Source organism: Branchiostoma floridae, chromosome 3, assembly GCF_000003815.2.
Source record: "Branchiostoma floridae strain S238N-H82 chromosome 3, Bfl_VNyyK, whole genome shotgun sequence".
Lineage (NCBI taxonomy): Eukaryota > Metazoa > Chordata > Leptocardii > Amphioxiformes > Branchiostomatidae > Branchiostoma > Branchiostoma floridae.
In genome coordinates, this window is record NC_049981.1 from 26330003 (window position 1) to 26357962 (window position 27960).

The window sequence follows — 27960 nt, forward strand, 5'->3', positions numbered from 1 at the left end:
CTGAATGATGTCACAGCAAATCACGAAAGAAAATAAACGAGCACAATTTCTCGGATCGTCCAGCCTTCCGCGGAAACCCTTCGCGCTGGATAACGTCACACCATGCTGAAAATACGACTGCACACTTCTCGGGTCATTCAGCTTACTGCGGAACCCCGTCGCACTGAATGATATCTTGCTGTGCTATAAAAAAGGCGTCAAACCAAAGACGTTCTTGGTCAGACCAATCTCAAAACAGGGTTACTCGATTAGTTCCTAACCATCCAGCATCCCGCGGCACCCCATCGCACTGGAAAACGACATGTCAAAATCCATCAAGAAAAATAGGGGAAAAAATGACTTACAGTCCGTTCCTTGAGCTGTCGGCGGGGTTAGCTGAACTGACCGGCAGGGGCTGGGCGGTGTCGGGGACCGGAGCGCCAGTCGACCCTGATCCTCTGACCGCTGTCCCTTGTAGCACTGTGCCCTGAAGCCGCCTCCTCAGGTTCCCTGGTATTTATTATCTCACAACTTTATTCAGTACAAAGAAAACATGGTTCACAACATAAAACATCACAGCCTAACAGGTTCCCTGGCGCGTCTTGACCCCTCTCTGCTGCTAAAGCTTGTGCAGGCCACCAACGGGTCCTATCGGGCCGCACATCTGGCGAGGTTGATGATGGCGTGTCCCGGAGCTGGGTGGTGGTGTGTCCCTCGCATCCCTGTTGTTGGAGGGGGAGAGCGTCAGACCTGTATGAACAACACGTGAACCATGAGATAGTGGGGAGGGACGGGCGCCCGGAAACAGGTCCGGTCCCAGACAGACAAGTCTAAAACAAACGCATCTTCCACACCGCCCAACCCCCCCACATGCGAGCGAGCCGCGTTACGTGGCGTAAGGCTGGGTCACGCGCGCCCACAACATCCAAACGCGTCTTACAGATACACACTCATACACATGCAAATCAAACTCCAAACTAATGCAAAATATTAGCGGAAACCCCATACACAGCCTCGACGTTCAATCTAGGAAAGCAAAAGAAAATTCTACCTTGCCAAAACAGAAATGACACCCAAATCGTACCGACTGCAGCCTTCGAAGCTCAGAGGGGTTGGCTGAACGCTACGACAAGCTCTCTCAGCGGGGTGACGTCTGATCCTGAAAACAAAGAACCAGGAGGGGAGGGGGGGGGTCGCCATCTTGCCTCCTGGAACATGCCATCGTCGTTCTCTGTTCCTGCCTGAAATATTCACGAAAATCAAAAAATGACATCAAAATCTGGAAACTCTCGTTCTGCTCCACACCTCAGCAATAAAAGCCAACACCCACAGCTTTCCTTCGCGGAGGATCACTATGGATAAAAAAACATAACCAGGACAAAAGAAATTCGAGAGAACCACCATCTGCCATGTGGGCACCAACTATCTGCTTGGAGTAGCTGTCGGACCCTGCTAAAACATTCACAAAGGCACGAAAACACACAAGAATCAATCAGCTTCACGCAGAACAAAACGCCAGCCTGAACGAAAAAGGCGTCCTAAACTCGTCCCGGCCTAAGAAGGAAGAAAGGCTTGAAACTGTAACGAAAATGGCGTAATGCAGTCACCCCTGCACTCCGGAACATTCCTCCCTCAAAAATCAAGTATTCATATGCAAAAAACAACAGACAACGCAAGGATTAAAATGATATAGCTGGCAGCCGGAATTCCAAGCCGTGCTAGAAAGGAAACACAAACAGCGAGAACCATAATCAGTAAAGGCCGCTCCGAACCTCTAACGAAGCACACACAGGAGTAAAGAGACGAGAGAAACACACGAAAAAAGTACCAACCGACCGCGGAACCAAATCAAACCTTCCGTGGAAAGAACGTGTCCTCCCGAGGGTAATCAAAACGTGACCGCCAAGGCCTCGAGCCGTAGCGTGCTTCCCTGCGGCGTCGAAAAACCAACATCACCGCTGGGCAGGTTTTCTGCTTTGCGTGGTGAGCAGAAGTGGAGGGGTCCGTCGTAGACGAGGACCACAGGAGGACTGACAGTTTGACATCTCTTAGTATTGTGGGGTCAAAGGGCAACTTTCGGGACCAATGACTAATCAGGTCAAATAGCGCCACCTATCAGTACGCTGATGTGTTGCGCCAAAAGGCAATTATCATATCATAGCAGCTACATAGAAACAGATACACTTCGGCATTTTCTAACAGAGTATCCATTTCTAGGGTCAATATGACAGATACAGTTCTATTCATCCCTGTCAGTTCCCTTTCTCATCGTCTCAAGCGTATGCTGTCACTGCTTTCAGAGCTGCACATCTGAAATAATTTGAGTTTAGGTCCTTTATTTTCTTCGCCAAAAAGATGATTGATTTAGTTGTTAATGTTTAATTGTTTAGTTTGGCGGACTCCACGGCTGTGGACTTCACACTGGAAGACTCCACGGCTGTGGACTTCACACTGGCACACTCCATGGCTGTGGAGTTATACTCTGACAACTTTTGGACTCCACTTATGAATTGTGCGCCTCAAAAGTAGCATTTACTCTTTTTATGCACTTGACATTTTAGATTTTGTCACTTTCACTGTGATATCTTCGCTGCCCACATACAGCCGGACCACAGTCATCATCGATGATGGCAGCTCTTTATCAAACGGTTTCGGTTGTGCACGCTCTGCACATTCCTCCACGACCGAAAGGTGCGCCTTTGCTACGTCCTGCTGTCCCAAATATGGTTCCCGTTCAAATGTCTTCGTCGGAAAAGAAAATGATATTTCGACATCCGTAGACAGAAAGTTGTTTTTACTCAGTTCTGTTGGAATTGAAATTTAACTTGAAATTAAAATTCCAACAAAACAGTGAAAATAAATTGATTCTTAGTTATTCTTTTCGGAAACACGCGTACCTACTCAACGCCTGCATGCATTTTTGGTTCTGGTGCATAATTGGTCTGACTAGCAGACCTAGGGCCTTTATTAGCTTTCCGTTTGCACGCCATGCGTGCGGCTCTCTGTAAACGTCGGGTCGCCGGATTATACCATACAAGATGTCGAAGAGAAGATGACTAGAGAAACCCAAACATTACAGTGTATGAGCTTTTAGACCACACCTGTCAAAGCTGCAGCAATATCCAAGTAAGGATTAAGGATTGTGTATTTGAAATGTTATTTATTGCACTGGTGTTAAGGTCTTTCGACCAATATGTTCGTGTCAGACTCCAGTGTTCTTTTTGATTTTATTTTAGGAGTTTATATGCCAGTCCTCGCCATACAAATGTACGTCAGGTATCATGTAACAAGGCGTGTTGAGAGGTTATATGGCTACTTGATCACCCGGGGTTTCTGTGCTTCAGGCCCCATGCCCTTTATATAAAAACATCGGGTGTGTTACGCTGAAGGGCGTTTATACCTGCTATATAGATACAGATATAGATACAGATCTACAAGAACGAAAAGTAAGCCATATTGTTAGGGCTATTGAGAATAGACAGATGCGGGGATGTAGCACTATTACTCTGATGGTGTTGTTTTCAACAGCTAAAAGGAATGGCAGTTAAGGATCGAGTGCACTAGTTTGCAGTTTGCCGATGGACACCTGTTTGCGTGACATCATTTGCCTGATGGCTGTTGTCTCGCCACTAAGTCTCGCCATATAAACTATGTGCGCAAGCCATGCTTCCTGTCTAAGAAGTGTTGCAAGCGCAGACCGTATCAAAATGGTACCTGTGCCCCTGCAAATGAAGTAAAAGAAAAGGAAAATAACTTAAATCAACTACATCCCTTTCTGACCGTCGGACGTGTATGCGGTCTTGTTGAAGCCACTGATTGTGCTCTCTGAGGAAACTAAACTAACGTATAAGTGCTAGGTATGTTTTTAAGCAACGTCTGGGATTTGCCATTGTTTCCCTTGATACCAGTGACATCCACCTTTCTAAAGTAGCAAGCAAAGTAATAAGCCTGTTTCTTTATAAACAACCAATCGTTTGTCTGCTTCATTCATAGCAAGAGGAAGGTAATAAGAATATATTGTTAAAGTTTCGTGAACCTCGTTGATATCCTGGCTTAGAATCTGAGAGATCTAAGCGTCAGGGTATGCAGCGCCAACTCAACTAGCAGCAGTTACACCTGTTAATGAAGAAGGAAAATACAATGGTTTGGAAACATATCTAGAGCAAAATGCACGCTATCACGAACAGATACCATTCTACAAGGACAAGCAGAGGGCGTGCGATCGCGGGGGCGTCCCCATCAAGCATGGAGACAGCGACTTTAAAGGAAGGAATCAGGTTAGCTGAGCAAACTGGCGAGGACCGCCAGCACTAAACGAAATATGATCTCTAAGCACATGCAAAGCAATCGTAAAGCATACGTAGAGGCATTCTGTCATTAAAAAACACATCTTTGTGCATTCTTTTATTTGAGCTTAAAGTATGGATTTCATGCAGAGGTGAAAATCTTGTGTAAAACGCCATGTTGGTCTTTCGGCTGGTTAGCTATGAGATCAATTAAGGATGGCTGGGCCATCTCCAAACGGTAAAAAAAATATTACGTTGTCTCTTTGGAATCTGACATTTCCTGCGTGTGTACGTGTAATTTCCTGCCGAGCAATATCTCCGTGGGTCTGCGACATTAGTTTTATTCTCCTTGAGACATGAACTCGTGCACGCATGAAGAAAATGTCATCAAGGATAATTTCACATCCAAGCTCACCACAGGGACCTCCGGCGGTGAAGTGAAGGACACTTGGCCACGTCCAATCTAATTCCCCACAAACTTCTAACTTAATTCTTATTCAATACGAACAGCCACTATGAAGTAATATAATTTGCCATTCAATACGGACTGTAACACTTAGGCCATATGTTCGTGCATGGAGGCCTTCTCATTAACTCTCCATCGTAGATATTCAGAGATGACGAAAAATTGCAAATGATTAGCACAAAAATCGCTACTATTCTTATTATATACCCTTTGTCTGAAGAAAAAAGTGACTACCAAGCTTGCTCGTGGTGCCGATGTGTCTCCTTTCAAGTCGTTGAGACTATTGAAGAGGAAGTAATACGTGTAGGCGATAGGGTTCCACTGGGGCAGGTGTTTTTAATCATTCCCCCTTGCTTCACCTTTTGTTCAACCCAGACTCTGCATCGACAACAAAGTAATGGCTGGCGCAGTTGGTTTCGAAAAAAAAAACCTCGTTGATATCCTGCTTTGTCTTAGCAAGGTACTGAATACAGAGTACGGAGGTATTATTTTGCCAAAGGAAGAGAGGTCGTGGCTTCTTAGTACAGACTATGGTGAAAATAGTTTGTGCTTTGCTTTCAAATATAGTTCTCGTGTGGGTGCCTGATCAGGCATTCCTTGAATCGTTTTATCTCCATTTTGCATTTATAAAGCGATACAAGTAAGCGTGCACTTTGAAAAACAAAGCATGATTTCTAGTTCAATGCATCCTTAACCTGCAAATTTTCGCCAGACATCAAATCCCCTTAAAATAAACACAAATACAGATTACGTGAATTGGTTATAAAGTAGGATGATACTCTTTGGCATACTTTCAGCACGTTTTACCCAAATGTCAAGTCATCAGGGCCTTCGATAGAAAACACCAGCTGGTCATTGCGGCTCTTAATCAATCTACCTGTCAAGGAAAGGATTGTACAGACTATGTTCTCTAATGACAAGTCCATACCTGCTGCCAACAAAGACTATCCTGCAGTCTATTCTCGCTCCACAATATTTGATTTCGAAAAAAAAAATGTTGGGATCAGTTTCCTTCTACACCTGTAAAAGATGATACTAACAAACACATATCACATACGAAATAATTCTATAGTTCATTGCCAGTAATAGTACTAACAAATAAAAATTATACAAAACGCGAATCCAATTCCCCTGTCAACACCCTTCCTTCTGTAATATGTATCCATCAGTTTGATGATATTACGTGCTCATGAAAGACTAGCATTGTAATGAGCGACTGCTGCTGCTTCTTATGTTGTTATTAAAGTTCTTTTGATCTACGCCACGGTAGTAACATTTAAGCTAAAGGCACGACGCCCACTTATCTAATTTTTGTTTCCACAGACGCCCATGGCCGGCCGTATATGCTTTGGCACCCCAGGTAAATGTAAAACCCGTCAGCAGTAGCTGAGTTCTCTATTCAGTATGACTTGCATGTAGACATTGTTCCATTGAAAGAGAGCATGAAATGAGATCAATGTCCTCTCCTTCTTGCATCTATTTCGTAATACTTGTAGATTGCAAGTTAAAGATCTATATCGATGAAAGGATTCCCCTTACTCCTTCAGCAAATCTTTGCCAGGTAACAGGCTTGTCCCTTGGGAGTATGGGCTTTACTTATTCTGGTATCTTATATATCTATGCGGCAGGCATGCGGCAGGCATATTACTTCGCTCAGGGCAGTGAAGCATAATTGTTTGTTTTTTCTATGTATGTGTGGCTGCATGTTTGTGTGTATGTGTGTGTGTGTGTGTGTGTGTGTGTGTGTGTGTGTGTGTGTGTGTGTGTGTGTGTGTGTGTGTGTGTGTGTGTAGTGCAACAGGTACTATAGAGTGTGTTTTCCTTCAAATAAAGCACAAGTGTGCTGTCAAGGCACGGCAGCAGTTACCATCTGCATTTGTCAGTCGGACCGCAGTGATCACAGAATGACTTCTTTGTTGGGAGACACACTCTAGGCGCTGCATTTACTATTACCTGTTCTGAAGCAGCACCAGATGTATTTTTAAACTCACAAAAGAACGCGATAGGCCATATATCAGCCGGGTATATGATTGATTAAACGTTATTCGCCTACAAAAGCTATGAAAGATGACAACAACATGGCAATTATACCTCTTTGGCGGGAATTAGACGTGTTTCCCACCACAATTATTCAAACAGCCTTTTCTGTTTTTCCACAATACCATCTTAAGAACTATTCCTGTACTCCAAGAATCACAACCGTGGCGACAATTAGACCGCCCTCTAATCCTGCACTGGCTAATTAAGTTCCATTTGACTGACGGCGATGCCCTAGGGGAAGAAAACAGTCCTAGCTCTTGAATTTGCAATTAAAGGCAGTTCTGCTATATATTTAGATAATATACCAAATAGAAAGCTGATAAGGAAATGGGATGTTGCTATTCGCAAAGATTTTCAGTAGCCATGTGACGTTTTCCAAATTCTGTTCGTTTTTTTCCCCAGAATAACAAAACTCCAACCATAAGTTTAAATACCTGGAACATGGCCGAAACCACACGTTGTTGCGCTGTTAGTTATCATGTGCTCTCGTTTTTCAAGTCGTGTGGCCTTTTGTGGAAGCCTGAAAAATAATTTTCCAGCACTTAAATGCATTTGACGTCTTCGACCTTTTTAAGTTTGCATTAAGATACATCTGGCCTTTATGGAATAATAAGGTCAAGAGGTGCACAACTTATCACGGTACCAAGGGCCAGAAAGTGCCAATTTATATGCAGTTAAATATCAATATACCAATACATAATCGCGAGAAAAGAATTCTTTAGGCCAACGTCAGATGTTGGCCAATTTCCACATAAGAAGTTGATCCTTCTAGAGTATCAATAGTCTTGATATGAGAGAGGGGCAAATTGCCGACCTAGAAACTTTCATCCCAGAAGAGAATATGGCATAAGTCGCGTAAACCATAAGCCTACAGACCAAAGGTCACCCAATAGATACAATGCAACAGGGTCTGCGATAAAAAGAAAAGCGCCAGAATCAAAGAGGATGCATGCAATCTCCATGATATCAGGGCGTTTTTGAACGTAGCTTTTATTAAAGTTTGAGCCTTCCAATGCTGATAACGTGTCCATTGTGTACGATTAATTAGTAATCAGCCAATCGACGCTATTTGTCGACGCACCTAATATATCTATGCCATCAAGCGAGACATGCAATTAACCCCAAACCCCAACCCTCTCCATAGTCTTTTATTTCTTTATTTTATTGTTGTTGCCTTTATCCTTCTCCTTCATCTTTCATTAATAGATGCAGGGGCAACAACTCATCTCTGGTTCGTTGTGGATACCGGCTGAAGCTAACATTTCATAGCCATTCTATAAGAGAACAAGCCAGTACCAATGTTGTAACATAAAAGTCTATGAGAGATAATGGTTATCTACTTAGAAAGTAAAATCTTAATAGTAGCTGAACTGTACTGGAAAAGATGCCCTAAAATTTCTCACGTTTCATTGTGTCGACTGGGAGCCACTTGATGTTAATCACTTGCAACAGATCGACCAAAGAATGATACCAACTGCATGCAGTGGAACAGAAATGTATACTCAACTGTAAAACGCGTCATCTACTGCTATCATAGATATGTTTACAAAGTCGTTATCCTGTTCTTAGAGGTGTAGCTATGTGCAGGTTCATTTAGGACACAACCACGTTGCCATTAAATTGAAATCAGATCCAGATCACAGCCCGTCGTTATGGATTATGTCAATCTTCATTTCATGCTGACGCTTACGAGCAATACCAATGTGCAAATCGTGCAGAGCTAGTTTATACCACTAATGGCCAATTGCAACCTTGGATTTTCCATTTTAAAAACTTAAATGCCTTTAGGCTAGTCAATACCCTTTCTGCAAACATTCCGTACAGTGAACCCCAAAATTTTACACGAAGACAGACCGAAACTTTCCGACGGAGTTGCTCAGAGGGACTTTTGTACCTTCAGTAGAAGGTCACGAGAGTATACATGTATTTCGTTAGTCCGTTCAAACTGCCGCTCTCGAAAGAAAGGCATGGACAAGCTTTATTTGCTTCCCTACATTGAAGCACATTGGATATATACTGTAACAACGACACTGTACACTGTACTGTAAAATAACACTAAAAACATGTTTATATTTCCAGTTCATCTTTAGTTAATGGACGGCAGAGAAGGATATTTCTTACACATGGTCCAATCAATTTATGACCAACATGAATGAGAAACTTTTATTCTTTTTCAGTTGCTTTGAAAAGTTGTTAATCAATTACACATCAATTCACCTCAAAGGTTGAATTTCGTATATCCCTTTTTGTCATACATCTCATGTTCATGGCAATTCTCCAAGAGACTTTGTCAATTGAAGAGCAACAATGTTTCAGTTTGTAGCCTGCTCTTTACTAAATTTTGCGAATGGCGTCCAACCATTACCACCCGAGGCAGATCCTGTATCAGCCATCTTGGATCAGCGGACATGCATCCTTGATGTTTTTCCTCCATTTGCTGCTGGATCAGAGGTTATGGAAGATGGATGGCAACGAGGAGCAATCTTCGCATTTTTGCCTCATGCAGCACATTTTAGGTGGTATCGTTGGTGCTCTTCTGACAGGTCATATCATGTCGGTTAATGACATTCAGAATTTGAATTAGAAGTATGAAAAGGAAATGAGGCAAGAAAGATTTTTTATATGGGCTATCGGCAATACCTTTCATCTGTATGCCCCTAGCTTCATGATACGTTGATAATTAAGTGGGTAAAAGGAAGCCGCAATGATTCCTTCAATTTCAATCGGCTGCCTCTTGCGTTTTGTCAGATCATATTAGGAAAATAACCTCTTTTCAATAACCTGATCTGGACTGTTACAATGATAACAAATTCCTAGATTGGCTGCATCGTTGTCCCAACTCCTTTATCATGCCGTCGTGCGGTATGCAGACTCAGTAAAAGATAATTTGGGTTTCGAGCTCTAGCCTATCCCCATTAATATGCATTCCCTGGAAATAATGATCTGTTATTGGAGTTATTAGTGGCTTCTCTGTACAATTTGTAACGCACATCGCTAAGGGCTTTGATAAAGTAGTAGCTTTGGAATCTTCAAAGAGAGTGACATCAGAGAATCACAATGGGTGGCATATCTGGACATTTTGCATCTATGAAATGTACCAAATTGCATCTATCGCCACGATGCTTTTTACCATTAAACATAAGAAGGAGAATCCATATTTGTTCTTCTGTTTGTTCTTTAACGCTAGTCTAAAACCACCACCCGTAGACTTGCCATACCCGAGTATGAGTAGCTGTCCTTTGATATCAGCGGGTGGTCCACTACCAAATCGCTGTCACGAGAGAATGTAGCAAAATCTGCAGGTTTCAAAACATGTTCTTTGTCCTCAATCTGTATTCGATTTCTTGGGAGCATGTAGTTACCTCCTTATCATGCAGTTTGTTGTCATTGCCTATTTCATTTTAAACATAAGGGGCAAAACGTGTGTAGAAAGTGACGCTTATACGTATACATATGTACAGTTCGTTCAAAATGTGTACTTTTTTTATCATAAGCAGTAATTGTTCACAACTAAGCATTTTTTGCTACTGACAGGTCAACGACAATTACTACGGTGAGAATAGCCCGAGTGGCGAGTGGCGGGCCATTCTCACCCTGTCTATCATGTAAATGTCATAAACTCACACCAAGCAGGCACAACTGTGGGGGAGTTTTACACAAACAGTTGATCTATATCTTGATATATATAAACTCCTTGTTCTATTTACAACGGTTTAAAAAGTTTACTTTGATGACCAAAAGGTGAAGAGACTAGAGAGATTTTACGACTTCAGATTTTTGCAATAATGGACCTGCAACAATTTTGTCCCCTATTCAACCTCCTTAATTGGTATTACCACGAGCTCCGTCACTTCAGATGTATTAGCACAACTATACACGTAGTAATGTATCCTGACGTAGTGTATAATATTCTAACGAATAGACTTTTTAAGTAATGGTCTCTGGTTCGAATCCAAGTTGTTGTACTTTTTTTTTCTTTCGATAATATTTGCTTCTTGTGTACATTTCATAATAACCTTTTCGATACTATCTATTTGTGCTATTTCTGTGTATTCATTGGAATATATTGAAGTGATAATGGTAGTTTATTGGTGAAACATTACAGATCTGGCGATGTGCTTTACAAACATGCATTCGCAACTCGTCTGTGAAAAACCAAGGAGGTAAAGGAACAAATGGAGGAGAGACCCTGCAGACGATCCTAGTTAAATGGGCACAATATACAGTCTTCATGCATACATACCTTGTAACGTTATTTGTTTTTCAAAAATAGAACGTAAATGAATCATGGTACGCAGCTCTAACTTACATGGTAAGAATGCGGCTTTACTGCATTATGAAATGTAATGTTCGACTCCAAATAACTAGCAAACTTTTAAAAGGAAGCTCGACGAAAAATCGTTATTCAACAGACAATAGGTGTGAACCATTCATCCCTGTTCCTCTCCTGCCACTAGATCAGTACGTGGTAATTGGGTACTTTGCATGTGAACGAATCGACTTAAAGGCGTGTCTTCGCTGTAGAAATCTACTGGTTGTGTTTCAGTACCCCCCCCCCTCCGAGAGAGATACATACCTAATAACCGATTGGGAAATTCTAATACTACAGTTTACAAGCGTGGCGTTCTACCATGCAGCGTAGGGCAAATCAATTTCAGACTCCAGGCCCTGGAAACTCTTAAGAGCGACAGACTTGGATAAGAAATCTTGCAAAAAGCCCTCGGGTCTCTTAACAACCACCGTGTCTCTCCGTGGATGAGGATGGTCGTGCAGAAGAGCAGTTCTCAATGTTAAACAAGCACGGAGGATCCAATCAGTGATCTCGCCAAAACGGCGTGTTGACGTCTATGAACCTTTCTACGGTTGATACCTTCATCTGTGTCTAGGGGCGCCCAATATATTTTGGTAAAAACGTCAACAGTTACACAATACCTGCATTAAACGAGATTCCTTTAAAAAGAAATGACGTTGGTTTCATAACAGGCTCATTCTTTTCAGCAAATGAGATGAAATTTGGCACAGAGGTAAATGGATTTATCTTCTTGAATTTGAAATATCTTTACTTGTTGCTCGAATTTTATGAGTGACTGAGTTGATGACCACACCCCTGGTACTCTGTCAGAAGTTTCTCTAGATCTTACCAACTTACAATAACTGTAGAAAGCTGGATTCACATATCTATAATGATGGATGTCTCCATAGGTTGCATGCCAATTTTGATCTCTGAGCCCACAAAGTCCTCTTTTAAAGCGAGGAGAGGTATCATAGGTATTTTCAGTGCAGTTTCAGTTTCATACAATAGTTAAAAGTTGGTCAGTGATTTCTTTAATTGCATGTAAATTGCAGTACTCTTTTCCCCCGACTGACTTCCGACAGTGTTACCAATCTAAAATCAACTCAGTCATAATATTCTGTACAACAAATTAAGATATTTCAGTCTGAAGAAGATATATATACCCCTTTACCTTGTGCCAAATTTCATCTCATTTGATGAAAAAATGAGCTTGTACCAAGGGTTTTCGTACCCGAGCTGCATACATTTGATAATTTTTATGCTATTGAAAGTAATCTGTTGTGTAAGGTGCATACCTCTCCATTGCCTGCCTTTAAAGTCCCCGTGTCAAAATACGGAAGTAGCATCTCAGAGGTTTAGAAATTCCCCAATCAATTTTTCCAGAAACCAAGCCCCCAACACCACGGGGTTCTCGGGCCTACGTCTCTCCACACTTTGCCCCCTCCACTCGTAGCTCCACCGATGTCTATAATGGCCAGAATGCTGCACCCTTCTGATAATAAACTGCACGTTATTGTAGCAAAGCCTCTTCTACTGCCATTTAGCCCTATCCAGACTGGGGGTGGGGGATTGGGGGGGGGGGGGGGCTAAAAGTACCCGCGCCAACTTTGACGTATAGCTACCAAACGGCTTATGCTATGACAAGCAAACTTGGTTACTTTTCCTAAAATATTGTTGGCAATTATAATTAAATAGTCATAAATTATGCGAATGTGATGACATCATTGATCAAAATCCAAGATGGCCGACAATATCATAAATGAAAAGTATGTTATGTCACTCTGTTATTTGATTCCTTGTTTATTTTCATGTAGTTATGTCTTGTGTTCAATAGCCGGGTTGTTTTAGTTGACTTATAACCTTATTTGATTACTTCTAAGTTTGTATGCCAGCTACACGTCACTTTGTTATTTTATTTCTAGTTATTTTATTTCATGTCGTTATCATTATCTCTTGACTTTGTTATTTAGCGTTTTGTAGCCATGTATGTGTGTCCTTATTTTGTTTACGTACATGAGGAGAAGACCTCGATAAGCAGGGTCTGCTTTCCGTCTCATCCTTTTAAAGAAATGTGAATTAAAAAAAAGTATAACCAGCTTATTTTCATTCGGATTTTATCACTACTTGGTATTTCCTTACAGAAAACATTCATGTGTTTTCAATCCGTTTTCAGTGGATTTTAGTGTTATATGTTGAACAAGATGTATCTTAAGACATTTAAGTTTCAAATTGATAATCAAAGATGGCGGATAGCTAAACGACAGATGACTTTATTGCCTTTATTGGCTTTATTCGTCCATTAGCTGTGGTACAAGATGGTACACCGCTAGTCTTTAGACGACGTCATTTTATGACGTAATTTTTGACGTCGTTGCGTCGGCTTTTGACAACAGAAGTCTTATAACACTTAATCATTGATAAAAAACTTTATTGTTAACTTTTTGTGTGAAATATTTAGGTGTTATGGAAATTCCCCATTTTAGCCAAAATAAATCTAATAATGACGTCATGATTACGTCATATTGCGTCATGATAATATAAAGGGGGTGGGGGTGGGGGCAATGAGTCCCCCCACTGCCAGGGAATGCCCAAAAAAAGTCCAGTCTGGATAGAGTTAAAACTTTCACTATGAATAAATGTAGCAACAATGTTTAAGGTTCTTTGTGCCTTTGTAGTGCAAATTGTGTCAACGGTGATCTCGTTGATAAGATTAACATTCATGTCTGGTTGTTCATGTATCCGCCGAGATTGGACCAGTCAGTCATCTCAGTGATTATTTGGACGTTTCAGGCGCCTGATGGTTCACTCGACCAATGGAAATTTTCGTCACCAAAGGCAGTGACAAACAGAGCTAGACAACACACGAATGATAATGGCTGGTGTCTGATCTTGTGCGCTGAACCGTAGAAAAGGCGACGTCCTTAGGGACAAGGCAATTTGGCGAGTGGATTTGGCGCAATAAAAGAGGATTAATTTTACAGAGAGGATGTCCATGAGATGAATTATGTGTAGTTTTGTGCGTAAATAAATCTAGTGGACATGATACATGTACAACAATAACGTTAGATTTAGTCGAATGATTACATTTTGCTGTATTACATTTTGCTGTTTTATACTTTAAAAATACTTCATTGAGCACAACGTCAGAGAGTGGGTCTTTTGATAAATAATACAATGATGTTAGAAATACATTCTTATTAATGGATTTGTCACTACTCTGATTGCTTTGTCTCTGCCGTATATATAAATGCACTGCAAGCCAAAGTTCATATTGACTAACGGTTACAATGCGATAGATTATCAATCAGTACGGTGAATCTTCAGGGATCCCCAATTAACTATACAAGCTAGACTGGTAGTCCTTTACTTCGATGTAATCTACAGACCTTCCAATAATGTTGTAGACTTTGACGAATCTGTTCATAATATTCGCCTTTAGATGTGTATATCCATTATTGTCTTGCTTCGTTACCGTGCTCTCTGGTTACCAGGGAAATGTCACTTTACCATGGAGTTTTAGGTTTTCTGAGATGCAAACGCACCAACTTAGTTTAGGGCACATTGATTTACCAAGATGCAAGTTTACGTAGAATGAGGTCTTAAGCCCAACGTAATGTTTCACATGTTCATTCCGCCTTCACGAAACCCAAAGCGCTGGATAAAACCACGGATTCAGAACAAAATCTTGACATCTCGGCATTACGTTCGGAAGTCGTGCGTGATCACATCAAACACAGGCGAAGATGGAAAAACTCTTGAGCTTCCATCTCTAAAATAGGCTGCAGTCCTCAAGTGATCACATATCAAATAGGAGGTGCCATTCAGCGTAGTTTCTCATCACAGGTTGACCCTGAAGATCATCTCTAAGCTGTAATACCAATAGGAGCCATGTTTTGCAATGACTCGTGAATGTCGCCCTGGACGTCAATGAGATTCATTGGTTCACTGATTAAAATGATTTTGTGCGACGTTTGGGTCACACCTGGCAAAAGAAAACAGCTCACATATTGCAGCATATTGAATAGAGAAAACATATTTTAGTAACTCACAGAATAACCACGCAAGATTATCCTATTCACTGATTGCGAAATAATGTTTTCAAAGCACAGTGAAATTTTGAACACCTTATACAGCTTGTTCACAAACGTTGCCTATCAGTTCAGCTTATAGCATGAAAACGGATTTGGTGCGTATGTCTCATGAACGTGACAGAGGTGAAAACGCGTAAAGCTCCTCTACATACTAAATAAATGGTATAATCCTACACAGAATGACCTGGAACATGGAAATTCCACGCTTGTAGTCATGAATATGTTCAAATGACACGGGATGCTGACGACATGAATTTAGTCTTTTAGATATTTAACATGATAAATGTAGCTTATTTCTTTGTCCTTTGCAGTTACTTCACAGTCTACTCGTCAACTCCAGGCAGTAAAAAAGGTCAATGGAGGTTTTACACACCAAGGACAAGCTGCGTTGAGACTAAAAGCCTCGGTAAGAAAATCAATTGGATTGACAGGCATAGTGGCTTTCAAAGAGACACTAACGCAGTCGATGACCCGCCTTTGTATGTAATACTTGAATGCCCGTTGGTTGCTGCATGATTCCTGGTCACGTGGAATGGCGCAAGTAAGCACATAAACAGCATAAAAACCCTAGGCGCAGACGAATCGCCGTCACTTTCCACTGCCGGCCTGATCCTTCGTATCATCAGCGTGAGGGCAGGTAGGGTTCATTTTCAAGGTAAGTCCCGAGCGTTTCCAAAAGCGTTAACCTGTGACCTGGGCAGCGCCGATATAGCTCGTCCATCTGTGTGAGTAAGTATTCCTGTTGCGCTTGCCTATATAGTATATACATTCTTGGGAAGGTTTGTAGAAGACAAGTTCCTGTCAGTGTTTAATGTCTGCTTTATCAATAGTGTTTTTGTGCGAGAAGTATTTCCACCTAGTAAGTCTGATGAATAGGCCTGGACAGATTGATAGTTAATTGATCTTCGTACTGGGTTTCTTGAGTAATGCTGTCTTTGTGTACATGTGTTTTCTCATTGTTCGCTAAAATACATTTTTCAAAGAAATGTCCACATTTTATCTACTTTGGTGTCCTATAAGGAGAAAAAAGGCTGATTCTAGGATGTGAATGTCTAATTGGTATCTCCAAAAAAGACAAGCGTTGAAACTATTTTAAAGATTACTGTGGGCATTTATGTAATCACTAACTGATTGATAAAACAACACAGTAGCAGAATTATGTGACATGTGTGCCGACGTACAGTACATGGCACTTCAACGGCAGTTACATCGAAGCTACGCATGTGCATAATTACAGAACCCAGTTACTTCTAATGGACTTCATTGTCATGGGAGTCTCAATGGAAAGGAAGCAGGAAACCATTAGCAGTAGACTGGATGTACATTTTGCCCATTGTAACCGTGGGGAGGTACTATTTCACAGATAATTAGGATCTTTTAAAAGTCAAGCAAACGTACCTTACAGCTAACATGTTATAAGGAAATGGCGGAGGTCAAAACAAAACAAAGGGTTTATGTTTCAAATCGCTGCCAGGATAAGAAAGTATCGGTTTACAGGCTGCATAAGACAGGAAGTAGGATGTATAGGGAGAGACCTTGAGAAACTGCTAAAAGAGAATTAAAATCCCATTGACAACCTTTGTAGAAAAATCGTTCGAATAGTAATATTAATTAGTAATAGAAATAGTAATTATTATGTCTAACTAGCAGGGATGGGAAATGTCGTTTCTATCCATGACCTTTGGATGCATCAAGGTGAAATGTTTATTGTCTCACCAAAGGAAAATTTTAATATTGCATTAGCAGCCACTCTAGATTTTGTGCTTGAGCAAATTCAAATAGTTTATACCTGCCATAATGCCCAAGTTCTGTTAAGAAAAAAACATCACAGGTATTTTGATGCATTCACTTTTTTTAAAACCCCAACTGCTTGGAAATGACCAACGCGAAGCTTGATATTTGATACCTCCCAATGCCCCTGCCTGATGAATTCGTGCCTTGAGTTTTACCGAGGGCACCAGGACGGGAGAGTAGCACTTGACGGATGTCAATAGTCTAGTTTACGAATGCGAATGATGACTGTGTTCAGATTAGATGGAGACCTGCAGATTATTGTGAGAATCGGTGTATAAAAAATGGCAGTAATTCGACCGGTTCATACAATCAGGTCTTTATTATGGAAGCTATTGTGGCTTGGAGACGATTCACTGTGGAACCAGAACAGATGATGATATTTTGCAAAATTTAATACACCTGCTCCCCACGGAAACTGATTTGGACGTGTTCAATAGATATCATTCACAAAATCAATGTGCTCCCATCGCGTCTTTTTTCACCCGTGGTTCAAGCGAACAATAAGCCATCATGATATGCAGGAAACCAATACCCGGAGTTATAGGATGAGCTCCCTAAATCTCAGGAGGTATTAGCATCGTATTCCAGTCTATCCGTCCGATCGATTCAGTTCAATGACTCGTGGTAGATCTATTATGACAGACTACAGTCTTTCATTGCGTGATTGGTACTTAAGTACACTTTATTGCCCGTGGAAATACAAAATCAGACAAAACTATTGACGGACCATAGTCATTGTTTCATCATCCATGGCTAAGGCGTAGAAACAATTTTGCTCCTTAAGCTTTGTCTTTCGAAGAAGAATGTTCGTTGATGATATGATATAGACAACGGAAACAATGGAATTTCCACATTCTATGCTGTGTAATTACAAGGGAAAAACTTTTGAAAGGACTTAACAAATATCATTAGTTGAACGTCAGTGAACATCCGTCGACTGCGATCCTCAGAATACTAATGGTTGTAATATTGATGGTCGAACGTCTAATTGTCTATTGCTCTTGTCGTGTTGACGTATTACAATGGCCCCAGGGATGCGGCATCCTTCAGCTATTCCCGATCCCGAGAGAGACAATTCTTCTCTCTACTGATCAAAGATAATACATCGTCTAGTGGATCAGCATGATAACTTTCCAATGTGTTTTCTGCACCGTGTGCGGTGTGCATTTTCAAATTACCTTAAGGCAGAATGACTATTGCGGAAACAGGTATTCAACAACAGATCATCGACGGATTTTTAAAGGTCGTGGTGATTTATGACTTACTACCGTTTGTGTGTAGTCAAATCGTCGCCGCCGACTGATTAGTCAATTCAATTATAAATATTATACCTCTTATTGTATTTAAACAAAAACATTCAACAAGCTCAGTTAAAAGGCGGCCAAACACTGATATGTAGGTTTTTCTGGCGTTTGAAGTGAAACAGATCTATGATTAGCCAATCTAGGCGTGTCCCGCGTAGAACATGCACCATATTGAACACGCGAGCCAGTCGCACCCAGAAGGTCTATAAAAAAAAGAAAGATTATCTATGGTAGTAATTACAAGCTGTTTGGTCAGAAATGTGCAATTATAGATGATCGGCAAATAGAGGGGCATTTATGTTGGTAATGCGGAGATGACAAAGCAGCAAAGAAAGAATATTCAATATCATTTGTGAGGTACAAATGGATTCTTCAAGAATGATGGGAAATGAATTGTAGCCACTAAAGCATGTTTCCCGGCGGAGATCATTAACTGCACGCACGTTACTGCCCTGTCTGTGTGAGTGGAGCTCCTGTCCCTGAGCTGTCAAAACGTGCGTCCTTCTTATAGTCGAAGCTGTCTGGTGTTCGAAAGATAAAAGGCAATTTTTGATGAGCCTTCTATATAAAACACACAATGATTTATCGGGCGGGTGCCGTTATTCATCTCTATGGGGCTTTCTTATGAAATAACTCCACTTTGTATCTGTTGGACATAGTGATGGTTATCTTCACTTTTTCGCTCACTCTCATTTTTGCTGGTAACTCTCGGTCCGTGGTTCGGAATTAAGTTAAGATGGCGTGAGAATTCCAGCCGTCACGGCTTCTTGGGCCAAGTCCAAGATCAGAGAAGATTGCTGAAGAGCGACCCCGCCGTAACATCGGCCAGTTTCCCAGGGCGCGAGCCACATCAGGGGAATTATTCAACTCCGCGGTCTGCCCGGCCGAAACGATCCCCTAATTGACAGCAAACTGTTGCAAAATCGAGAGGGCAACAACACGGTATATGTGCATGGCAAATGCATAACGCATTTTCTTAGCGGCATTTGCCTGTTTTATGTGCCAGTGTTTATACTTCGATGAACAAAGTGGAGTGCTTTTTGTATATTCTCAGCACACAACAGATCTAGAAATTTAGGAAGATACCGTGGAGGTGGACATTTTGACAGATTTGCTCAGCACCACAGTAGTTTTTCATGACTCAAGGCTTGATTAGAAAATGAACTTATCTTACGATTCCCGATGATTAGAGAAGCCTGCAACTGATGAGCACATAACATAAAAGCTGCATCTCAAGGGATGCCATTAAGACACATAGATCCTTTTTGCTTACTGTGTCTTCTTATGTCGTTACGCACATCGGAAGTGAGGAATGACTGAAGCGTAACGAGAGCAAACTATTTCCTAATGCCTACAACCGTTACTAACTAGTTTTTGGCTGTATTATTCTCCACAAATAACACTTAAATCAAAAGATAAAAACTCAGGCAGGAATGAAAAGTTGGTTGTTAACATGCATTTGCTGCTGAATGTTTAATTTAACTTGTAGTGGCGTTCCATTTCTATTACCATAGCAAGTATCGTTCCTCGTTGAAATTAAATAGTCATAAAAATATTGTTACGTTCCTGTGTATGTATGTCTTAAAAGTAATGACCAACCATTCAAGTTACGATGCAATATCTAAACATCCTTGTTATGGTGATAGCATTATATGTATTCGGGAAAGACATGGGCTATAACAATTGGGAAACGTCTACGCTCATTTTGGTCCCACATTCTTTTTAATTTCATAGCTTGAGAGCAACAACCTCTTTTATTACTGACGTCAGCGTGCGCGCTGCGGAAAAACAGAACAGATGAACCATCGTGTATGTTAGTTCCAACCTATTGGAAATGCTAAATTATTCTTGAAAATATTTTTAAAAAGCTGTATTTGCTAGATAGCGGTTACGTGAGTATCTAGGGAAATACTCCGCACGTCTAGATTTACTGTCCTTGATTTATATCTATTTTGTTGCTTGCATTGAATCCACAAAATATGCTGGCGAATAAGTTTGTGAAGTCTGGTAATACCCAAATGGCATTTATCACCAACGTGCCTTATTAGTGTATTATGAACTGAATCCTGTGTTGGTCCCTTAAACCTGGATTATTATATACAGCTTATTACTCAACTATATCTAGATTTATCTCTCATGACTGCTTGGAACGCTCAATCCTAATCTTTTTTTTTATTGCGACGTGAATAACATATTCAGCATATCACTTGATGAAATATTCAACTCAACTCAGATAACTATCGTTAACCTTGAGCTGCTTATTATAGAATTATTTCAAAACTAGTTGAGAGAGCTAGCCAAAGGGCACAGCAGCAAAAATACAAAGTACATCTATAGATGTATAATAGAAGCAGCAGTAGCTGAGTGTTCATGAAATGCGAATAAATACACCCAGAACAAGGAGACAGAGTAGTATCCGTATTAGCGCACCAGTGGGAGGTGATTTTTTCCATGCACTGCTGGCCCGAAATTCCTAGGAAACGGTGGTGATCAACTGATTCAAGAGTTTTTCTTGGTTTTTGACTGTTAAAAACTGAATCAAAAGCCAACGTATGTTATAAAGACTCAATGATGACATTTTAAGCACCAATCTGGACATATACAATATATCATTTTACTTTTACGTTAAATCCACATATTGGGTGCCACTGATACTGGTTTAACAGGCGAGTCAGATATGATATAGGCGAGTTTCTGTATCTAAGTGCCTTCGGAATGCTGAGATTGTGTCCATTTCTGGTGCTTCTACACTTCGGTAACCAGAGTTCAAGAGAGATCTGACAAACTTTAGGCACAATCACCCACGCCTTTCAGCCAGAGTTAAGGCCCAGGTGTGCAATAAGTGCGATGATCCAACTGGTGAGGTTTCAACTACAATGCATTATACAATATAAATCAAATAACTGGATAAGATCTCTACAGAAATGCATTTCCTCTTGTCCTCCGAGATACAGTCTGACTGCTATGACTCACGCAGTCGATTAACAAAGTTCTTCATTCACAACCAAGGAGACAATTTACAATCGACATTCCAGTGACCGTCTGTGAACTCCTCGGGGCAACGGTTGTTCGATTTATGGTATAAATTGTAGACCCCAAATGTTTTTTTTGTGTGTGAAAATTCATTCAAAAATGATTAGCAGTATCTGTGCATGACAGTCATGGCTGGTAACGTCGGATCATGACATCCGTTCCTTAGGTGCACAACATGTTTTCACTCGAATTAAAGTTTAATGATCTATCAATGGTTGGTAGGTTCTATTTTGGGGGAGCGGCAACCACTGACAGGTCCTTAATGGCTTTGCAATGACATCTTATACTGTACCTTGATGCACTGCTGGGCACCACATAGAAAATAGAAATGTTGAATATATCAGAGTACATCATCATAGGAAGAAAAGTGATGCAAGGAAATAGATTTTGTTATGCATGTAGAATAAGAATTACTAAGACATATCTTCGTTGATGTTGTAATGGTATAACTTCGCTGATATCTAGTGAAAGTCCCAGCAAAGTGTCTGCTATAATTATTGCTATAATTGGGCCTATTATCATCAGTGACACTGACAAGTTTATATTCCTCATGCGTTTTGACAAACCAGCCATAGCTAAACCAATACAGTCCTAAATTTTCACCATTACCAAGAAGCGAGAAGAAGCCGACCTTCTGTATTAGACAATATTTGTGATACTTTTATATTATGTATATATGTTTTGACTTGTTGTGATTTAGCTCGGTTGGGCAAAACTGTACAATAAAGATCTTCATTCATTCATTATCTCAAGACAAACACCGTTGCAGTAATGTTATTTCCAAGTACATAAAATGAGGAGGCAACCTGACCTCTGTAAAGGTCCCCGAGTAGTTCGGTTCGCGTGCGACGGCAACAATCATCCCATTTTGACCCATACACAATGTTCACGCCGGCGTCATATTGAATCTTTTTTAGCATTGCCGTCAAATCTCAACATAAATCGTCCAACTTCATCAGCGGCGAGCCGACCGATATTTCTTTGATGATAGAATGTCTTTGAGTATTTTGACCATAAGATGGACGAAACTTCACTGACAAATACAGTTGGCTTTGAGTCAGACAACGGATTGGTATTGTTAAAACGTGCTATGTAGAACAATTGAAACCAGCAGCAGGTAACGCATATGAATAGCGACGTTGGAGGAAAATCAACAACAATAGCAGTGATGCAAAAGGAATGTTCCCATAAACAGTCAAAAAGCAATCGACTTTGGTACTATTTACTACCTTAGTCACACGTTATCAACTCCTGGCATTCATAATCGCCATAAAGAAATAATAACGTCATAAATATTCGTATTTCATACTTCTAGATATTGGATATCAATTGCTTAGACGTTGCCTCCTTTAATGTGTAAACGAGAGGCCAGGATATGACCTGCAGCTTTTGAATTACAAATTCGAAAAGACGTGCTGTAAACTAATTTTCCTCCAGTCATCCTACCTAACTGTCCTTGCCACAATGGTATTCCACAGCATTATATTTGTGGCTTATGTAGTCATAATTGAAGCCAGAAAAGTTAGGAGGTGATAAAAGTTATTTCAATTCCGTCAAAAATCCTCAGGTCGTGTTCTTTACCAACCACACTGAAACAATGCCCTTTCAGTGCATCTTACTCATACAGCTACAAAGAAATCTATATGCGACCGTGAGTTCTGAACACACTTCATAAACTAATCTTATTACACTTGCTGGTGGGATGGTCTTATGCACGCCTAAATGGTTTTTCAGGGATGCTAGGGATATGATATTGAATATTCCTGAAGAACCATTCAGGTGTATCTAAGACTAACCCGAGAACAAGTAAAATAAATTGGTAAAACCTTTATTCAGGTGACATGAAAATGACCCCTACTGGGGGAAGTTATCTCCTGAATTTTGATTGTTCACACTGTATAATCATGATGAAAGGAAGAGTATGTCTACGTGCTGTTAACATTTTCAGGCTGATTATCATTCCGTGATGCATCTTCACGAAAAGTAAAAAAAAATGGCAATTCCATTTCACTGGCCATAACTTTCTTACGAACTGTCTGATGATATGCTGACAATGGGAATGCATGAACCTATTAAAGCCATTATTTTATTTTGAGACGTCAGGTGATTCTATGATCATTCAAGTGACTACAGTGCCTTCGTTTCTGTGTTTCCTTGGTTAAATTGATATTTTGCAGGCAGACATCATCTTGCAACATTTACTACCATTGCCGCAAACTTGAGGAAAGTAATGTTGGCGCATCAAAAATTCATTCGACTCCAGGGATCGATGGGTCAAGAAGCCATTATTTATGCTGCTATAGCTATATCCATTCCTCGTAATCTATAATTCGCGCGAAAGACCGGGATATGATGGTACATAATCTTCATAAAATTTTCATGGAGTCACAGTTATCAGGCTTTAGATATGATTACATCCCTGTGGTGTAACCACATGGGAATTTGTCATGGAATGACCGTCAATATCATATCATGGTAAACAGGGGGATTTGCAATAAAGGTGTTGCAAGTAAAAACGATAAGGATTCGTAGCAGTTTGGGACAATTGAGATAGTACTTTCTGGATTGTTTAGAGCGTTTATGATCCCTTTTATGATCCCTTTTAGATATGGAACTAGACGTCAAATTGGACAGTATTGAACAAATATTTCTGAGACTGTTTTAAAACTCCTACCAACAATTACATGCAACTAAGTATGGAATCTGCCTGAATGATATAATTGTTATACTTTTATTGATATTTGTTCTGTCTTTCTCTCTTTCAGGATTGGGCAGATCCAAGCGAAGAACTTCAATGACGGTTGAAATACGTGTTGATGCGCTGATACAGCTTGTACATCGCATAGCACAGATTCCTGAACAGCGTTGTGGCACAACTATTTGGCGCTAATGACTGATTAGATACCCCATCACCACCATTCGGACAAACTCTTAACTGAAAATTAGACCAATAACCCTGCTCGACAATGAATTTCACAAACATCACCAATGACACGTACCCGGACGTTCTGTTCAGCACGTTTAACTACGAGACTCCCATCACGGCTCTGCTCATCGTCAGCTTCGCGCTGGTGTTCCTATTGTGTGTCATTGGAAACAGCATTGTGTGCTTTGTGATAATACGGACGCCAAAACTAAGGTTATCATCAAGATTTTGTTATTTTTTAATTTAAAATACCCTTTGTTAATCTTTTTCAAACCAAAAGCGTGACCTGCACCGCTTTATTCTTACATTCAAATTCCTCATAATCTCCCGTGTCATTGGTATTCATGGAATCCCTTGATGATGAAGATTTGTGAAATACCTTTCTCCTTAAAACCTCAAAACTGTCTTATTTGAGTTGATTCTTTAATCCTATGTACTCTGTTTCGTTGACAGTTTAGTGAGATAATGCAATATTTGTATTATAATTGATACATTATAGTAGATACTAGCCAAATTAGTTATTGTTTTCAAATTTTGATATAACAGAGTAAGATACAGACATGAACAACATAACTTTTAGTTTAATCTTCTGAGTTTATGGTGTCTGTTTCTATATACATCAAAATGATACAGGACTGTAACCAACTATTTCATCTTGAACCTGGCCGTGAGTGACCTGCTCCTCGCAATCTTCTGCACACCATTCACACTCGTGTACCATGTTCTGACAGGTAGGTTCAACTGCCTGCACTTATGCACAAGATAACTATTACCGCCAATTAATTTGATAGATTGTGTAAATGGTCAGACGCTTCATGTAGTATCCAGTGCTTCGTCGGTGATTGTCTGTCCAACAGGTATTAAACCAACGAATATGAGTAGATATGTAAATGTGGGAACAAATTCAAGTTGATTTCGAAGCAAAATTAAGACAAATTTGAGACAAGGTTGGTGCTAACGGATCTATCATAATGATTGAACTAATTACTTTGGTTTTGAGAGAATGTAGAGATCCAATTCAACTTTAATCGAATAGTATTTTGTTGTTTTATCATTTTGATCCCATAATATCCGAACATCATTCATTGTATGCACAAATCCAACCAGTACGTCCTTATCCTTAGATAAACACTGTAGAGTGGATTTTCAAGGAAATGCTTATTCAGCTAGGCATGTTCAAAACGATGCAACTTTTGGTGTCCGTACACAGAATACCCGTTCGGTGAAGTGATGTGCAAGCTCACTCCATTTGTGCAAGGGATTTCCGTGGCAGCTTCTGTCTTCACTTTGCTTGCCATAGCATATGACAGGTATGAAGCGTTTAGACTGGATACCTTTTCACTCTCATTTGCTTGTTCGTGTATTAACATTTTATCAAATGGAGTTTTGAGACATCAACGTTAGTTTGAGACTGATTTATTATACATTAAAAGTTAACTGGCAAAGGTGAGACAAGATAATTCATCCACCAATATTTGCCTAGGAAGTTCCAGAATCGTGCAGTCGAGCAATTGTAAGGCCAAGTGTTGATGATTTATGATAAGCTTCTATAAAAGCCCATGGGTCTTTTCTATCAAACGGCAGAATCTGCCCATTGCAGTACACGTGTGCATTAGGAGGGAATGCGCAATATACTTTAGGCATAGACATAGAGATGTTACAACTTGGGAAATAAATGTTGTGTTCAGACTGTATCGTATTAGATACGTTTACATCTTGAAGATTGAGCTTTTGAAACATAAAATGAAAACAAAAGAAGATACTTCCCCATTATTTCTTCTGCAGGTACAAGGCCATCGTCTTCCCAACAGAGACCCGGATGTCCATAAGGACCATGCAGAAGCTGCTGGTTGCCGTGTGGCTCCTTGCAGTCGTCATCATGATTCCTCAAGTATTCAACATGCATCTGCGAGATCTTGCATCTGCAACCTTCTGTGTGGAAATCTGGCCAGACGTAATGTTTCACAAGATATACACAGTCTTGTTGATGTGTTTTGTCTATATCGGCCCCCTTGTCTGTGTGTCGTATCTGTATAGCCGCATAGTTTACCGCATATGGTACAGACCGAACCCGAGTAACGACCACGCTGCGGCAACAGGCCCCAACCATCGGGTGCGCCAAGAAGAGTTTGTAGGAGCCGTTCCAAAGCGAAGAGTTCGTGTAATCAAAATGTTGATCTTAGTTGTTGTCCTATTCACATTGTCATGGCTACCGCTGTACACTCTCTGGATTTTGCATGATTTTGTTGACCTGCCAGAGAGCGTCCGGCGATTCATTGATATGAATATCTTCCCAGCTGCCCACTGGCTGGCCTATTCCAACAGCTGCGTGAACCCCCTGGTGTATGGATTCTATAACTCTAACATTCGACAGAAAATATTGTCCATGTTTTCTTGCGACAACAAAAATGACTGTGTTTTGAGAATGAAAAAGGCACCTGCCGAAGCCCACCCTCTGCCTGAACAACAGTATCATAGAAGGGCGAGCGGCAGAAGGGTCAACATCGTCCAGGAAACAGCCCTTTAGGTACGACGATGATAGCATTTTTTCTCTTTTCTGACCAATGGATTTTGTGTTTAATGACACCATGGTGTCACCATATTATAGCTGGAGCGTCTAGTACTATACATTTGGCAAATGACTTAATTTCAACTGTTAAATTCTAAAAATATCGAAAGCTTTCATCCAATTAACAGTGATTTGGCTGAAATGTATTAACCACTTTGTTTTGATTTATACCCGGTCAACAAATATTTTGCATACAAATAGGAATATAAATAGATGATAATGCGAATAGATGATAATGCGAATTCTATCTTTAAAAAAACTGAAAGAGTCGACAGTAGATACGTGACAAAAAAAGGGCTGTTTTGCGGACTTTCTGGCAAATTCGTGAAAAGATGAAAGGGCTTCGCCAATTTTTATTGGGACATTATGATATCATGGCAAATATAACCTTGTACAAGGCATAACATCTCGCGGAAGAAACGAGAGAAAAAATCGCTTTACAATAAATCTCGCATTTCTGTATACCCAATTATCGCACCATAGTATTGAGCAAACTTTGTCAGAGAAATATCAGATATCCCATTGCAATAGGAACGGACTTTCAACGTTCACATTATCTTTAGATTAGAACTGTGACGGCTGTTGACTAATGCACTACCCCGTATCAAGGTACGATTTTGATATTGAGATGTGCTTTGCATGGTAATGTACAAGATGTTTTATGTTGTTTATCTAACCTTAGTAATGAGAAGCGTTCTAGCTCTCTGTATAGCAATGACTACTTTTATGAAATTCTACATTGAAAGATAGCATACGCAGCTTTTAAGTAGGATGTATGTACATTGGTATATTTTACAGTAATCGATTGCACTCATATGCGCCGGCACGAAGCTATGCAGGGATGGATAGCATGTGTGTGTTTCGCCATGCCCTGGCATACCTGCATGTACATAAGTGCGCTATAACTGAGGAACAATATCAATATTTGTACTTCGAACGCATGTACCTCATGAAGGCTTCATTAAGGCAATGGATGTTGAACGAGTTACTGCACAATGTAATGATGCACAGAGCGGCGTACACATTCATACAACCTATGTAACGGATCGATTTCGCTTAATGTTGAGCACTTAATTACATTCTTGTATGGGAAACCACGGTGATTATGTATTTGGGAATTATAGGCTGATTGTCTTCATGTACCTCTGGAGGCTCAATTGTATTTCTTTTAATATACC

At 40.4% G+C, this 27960-nt stretch overlaps 1 protein-coding gene and 1 long non-coding RNA gene across 3 annotated transcripts; one reads left to right on the forward strand and one right to left on the reverse strand.

The window, feature by feature from the left end:
• Nucleotides 1-477: 477 nt before the first annotated feature.
• LOC118411317 lies at nt 478-2071 on the reverse strand. The gene is made up of 2 exons (XR_004830659.1): nt 1812-2071; nt 478-729 (listed from the first exon to the last, which is right to left on the reverse strand). It is a non-coding gene; the product is annotated as an uncharacterized LOC118411317 (long non-coding RNA).
• Nucleotides 2072-15444: 13373 nt separating this feature from the next.
• On the forward strand, nt 15445-27924 carry LOC118411314 (neuropeptide FF receptor 2-like). Of its 2 annotated transcripts, none has more exons than XM_035813516.1 (5): nt 15445-15562; nt 24053-24426; nt 24847-24944; nt 25424-25523; nt 25999-27924. In XM_035813516.1, exons 2-5 carry the CDS (start codon nt 24254-24256, stop codon nt 26738-26740), a joined length of 1113 nt encoding a protein of 370 aa, XP_035669409.1. In that variant the 5' UTR covers nt 15445-15562; nt 24053-24253; the 3' UTR covers nt 26741-27924. The 2 variants fall into 2 exon arrangements, with proteins under 2 accessions (XP_035669409.1, XP_035669408.1); XM_035813515.1 differs by lacking the exon at nt 15445-15562 and adding an exon at nt 15607-15811.
• The last annotated feature ends 36 nt before the right edge of the window (nt 27925-27960 follow it).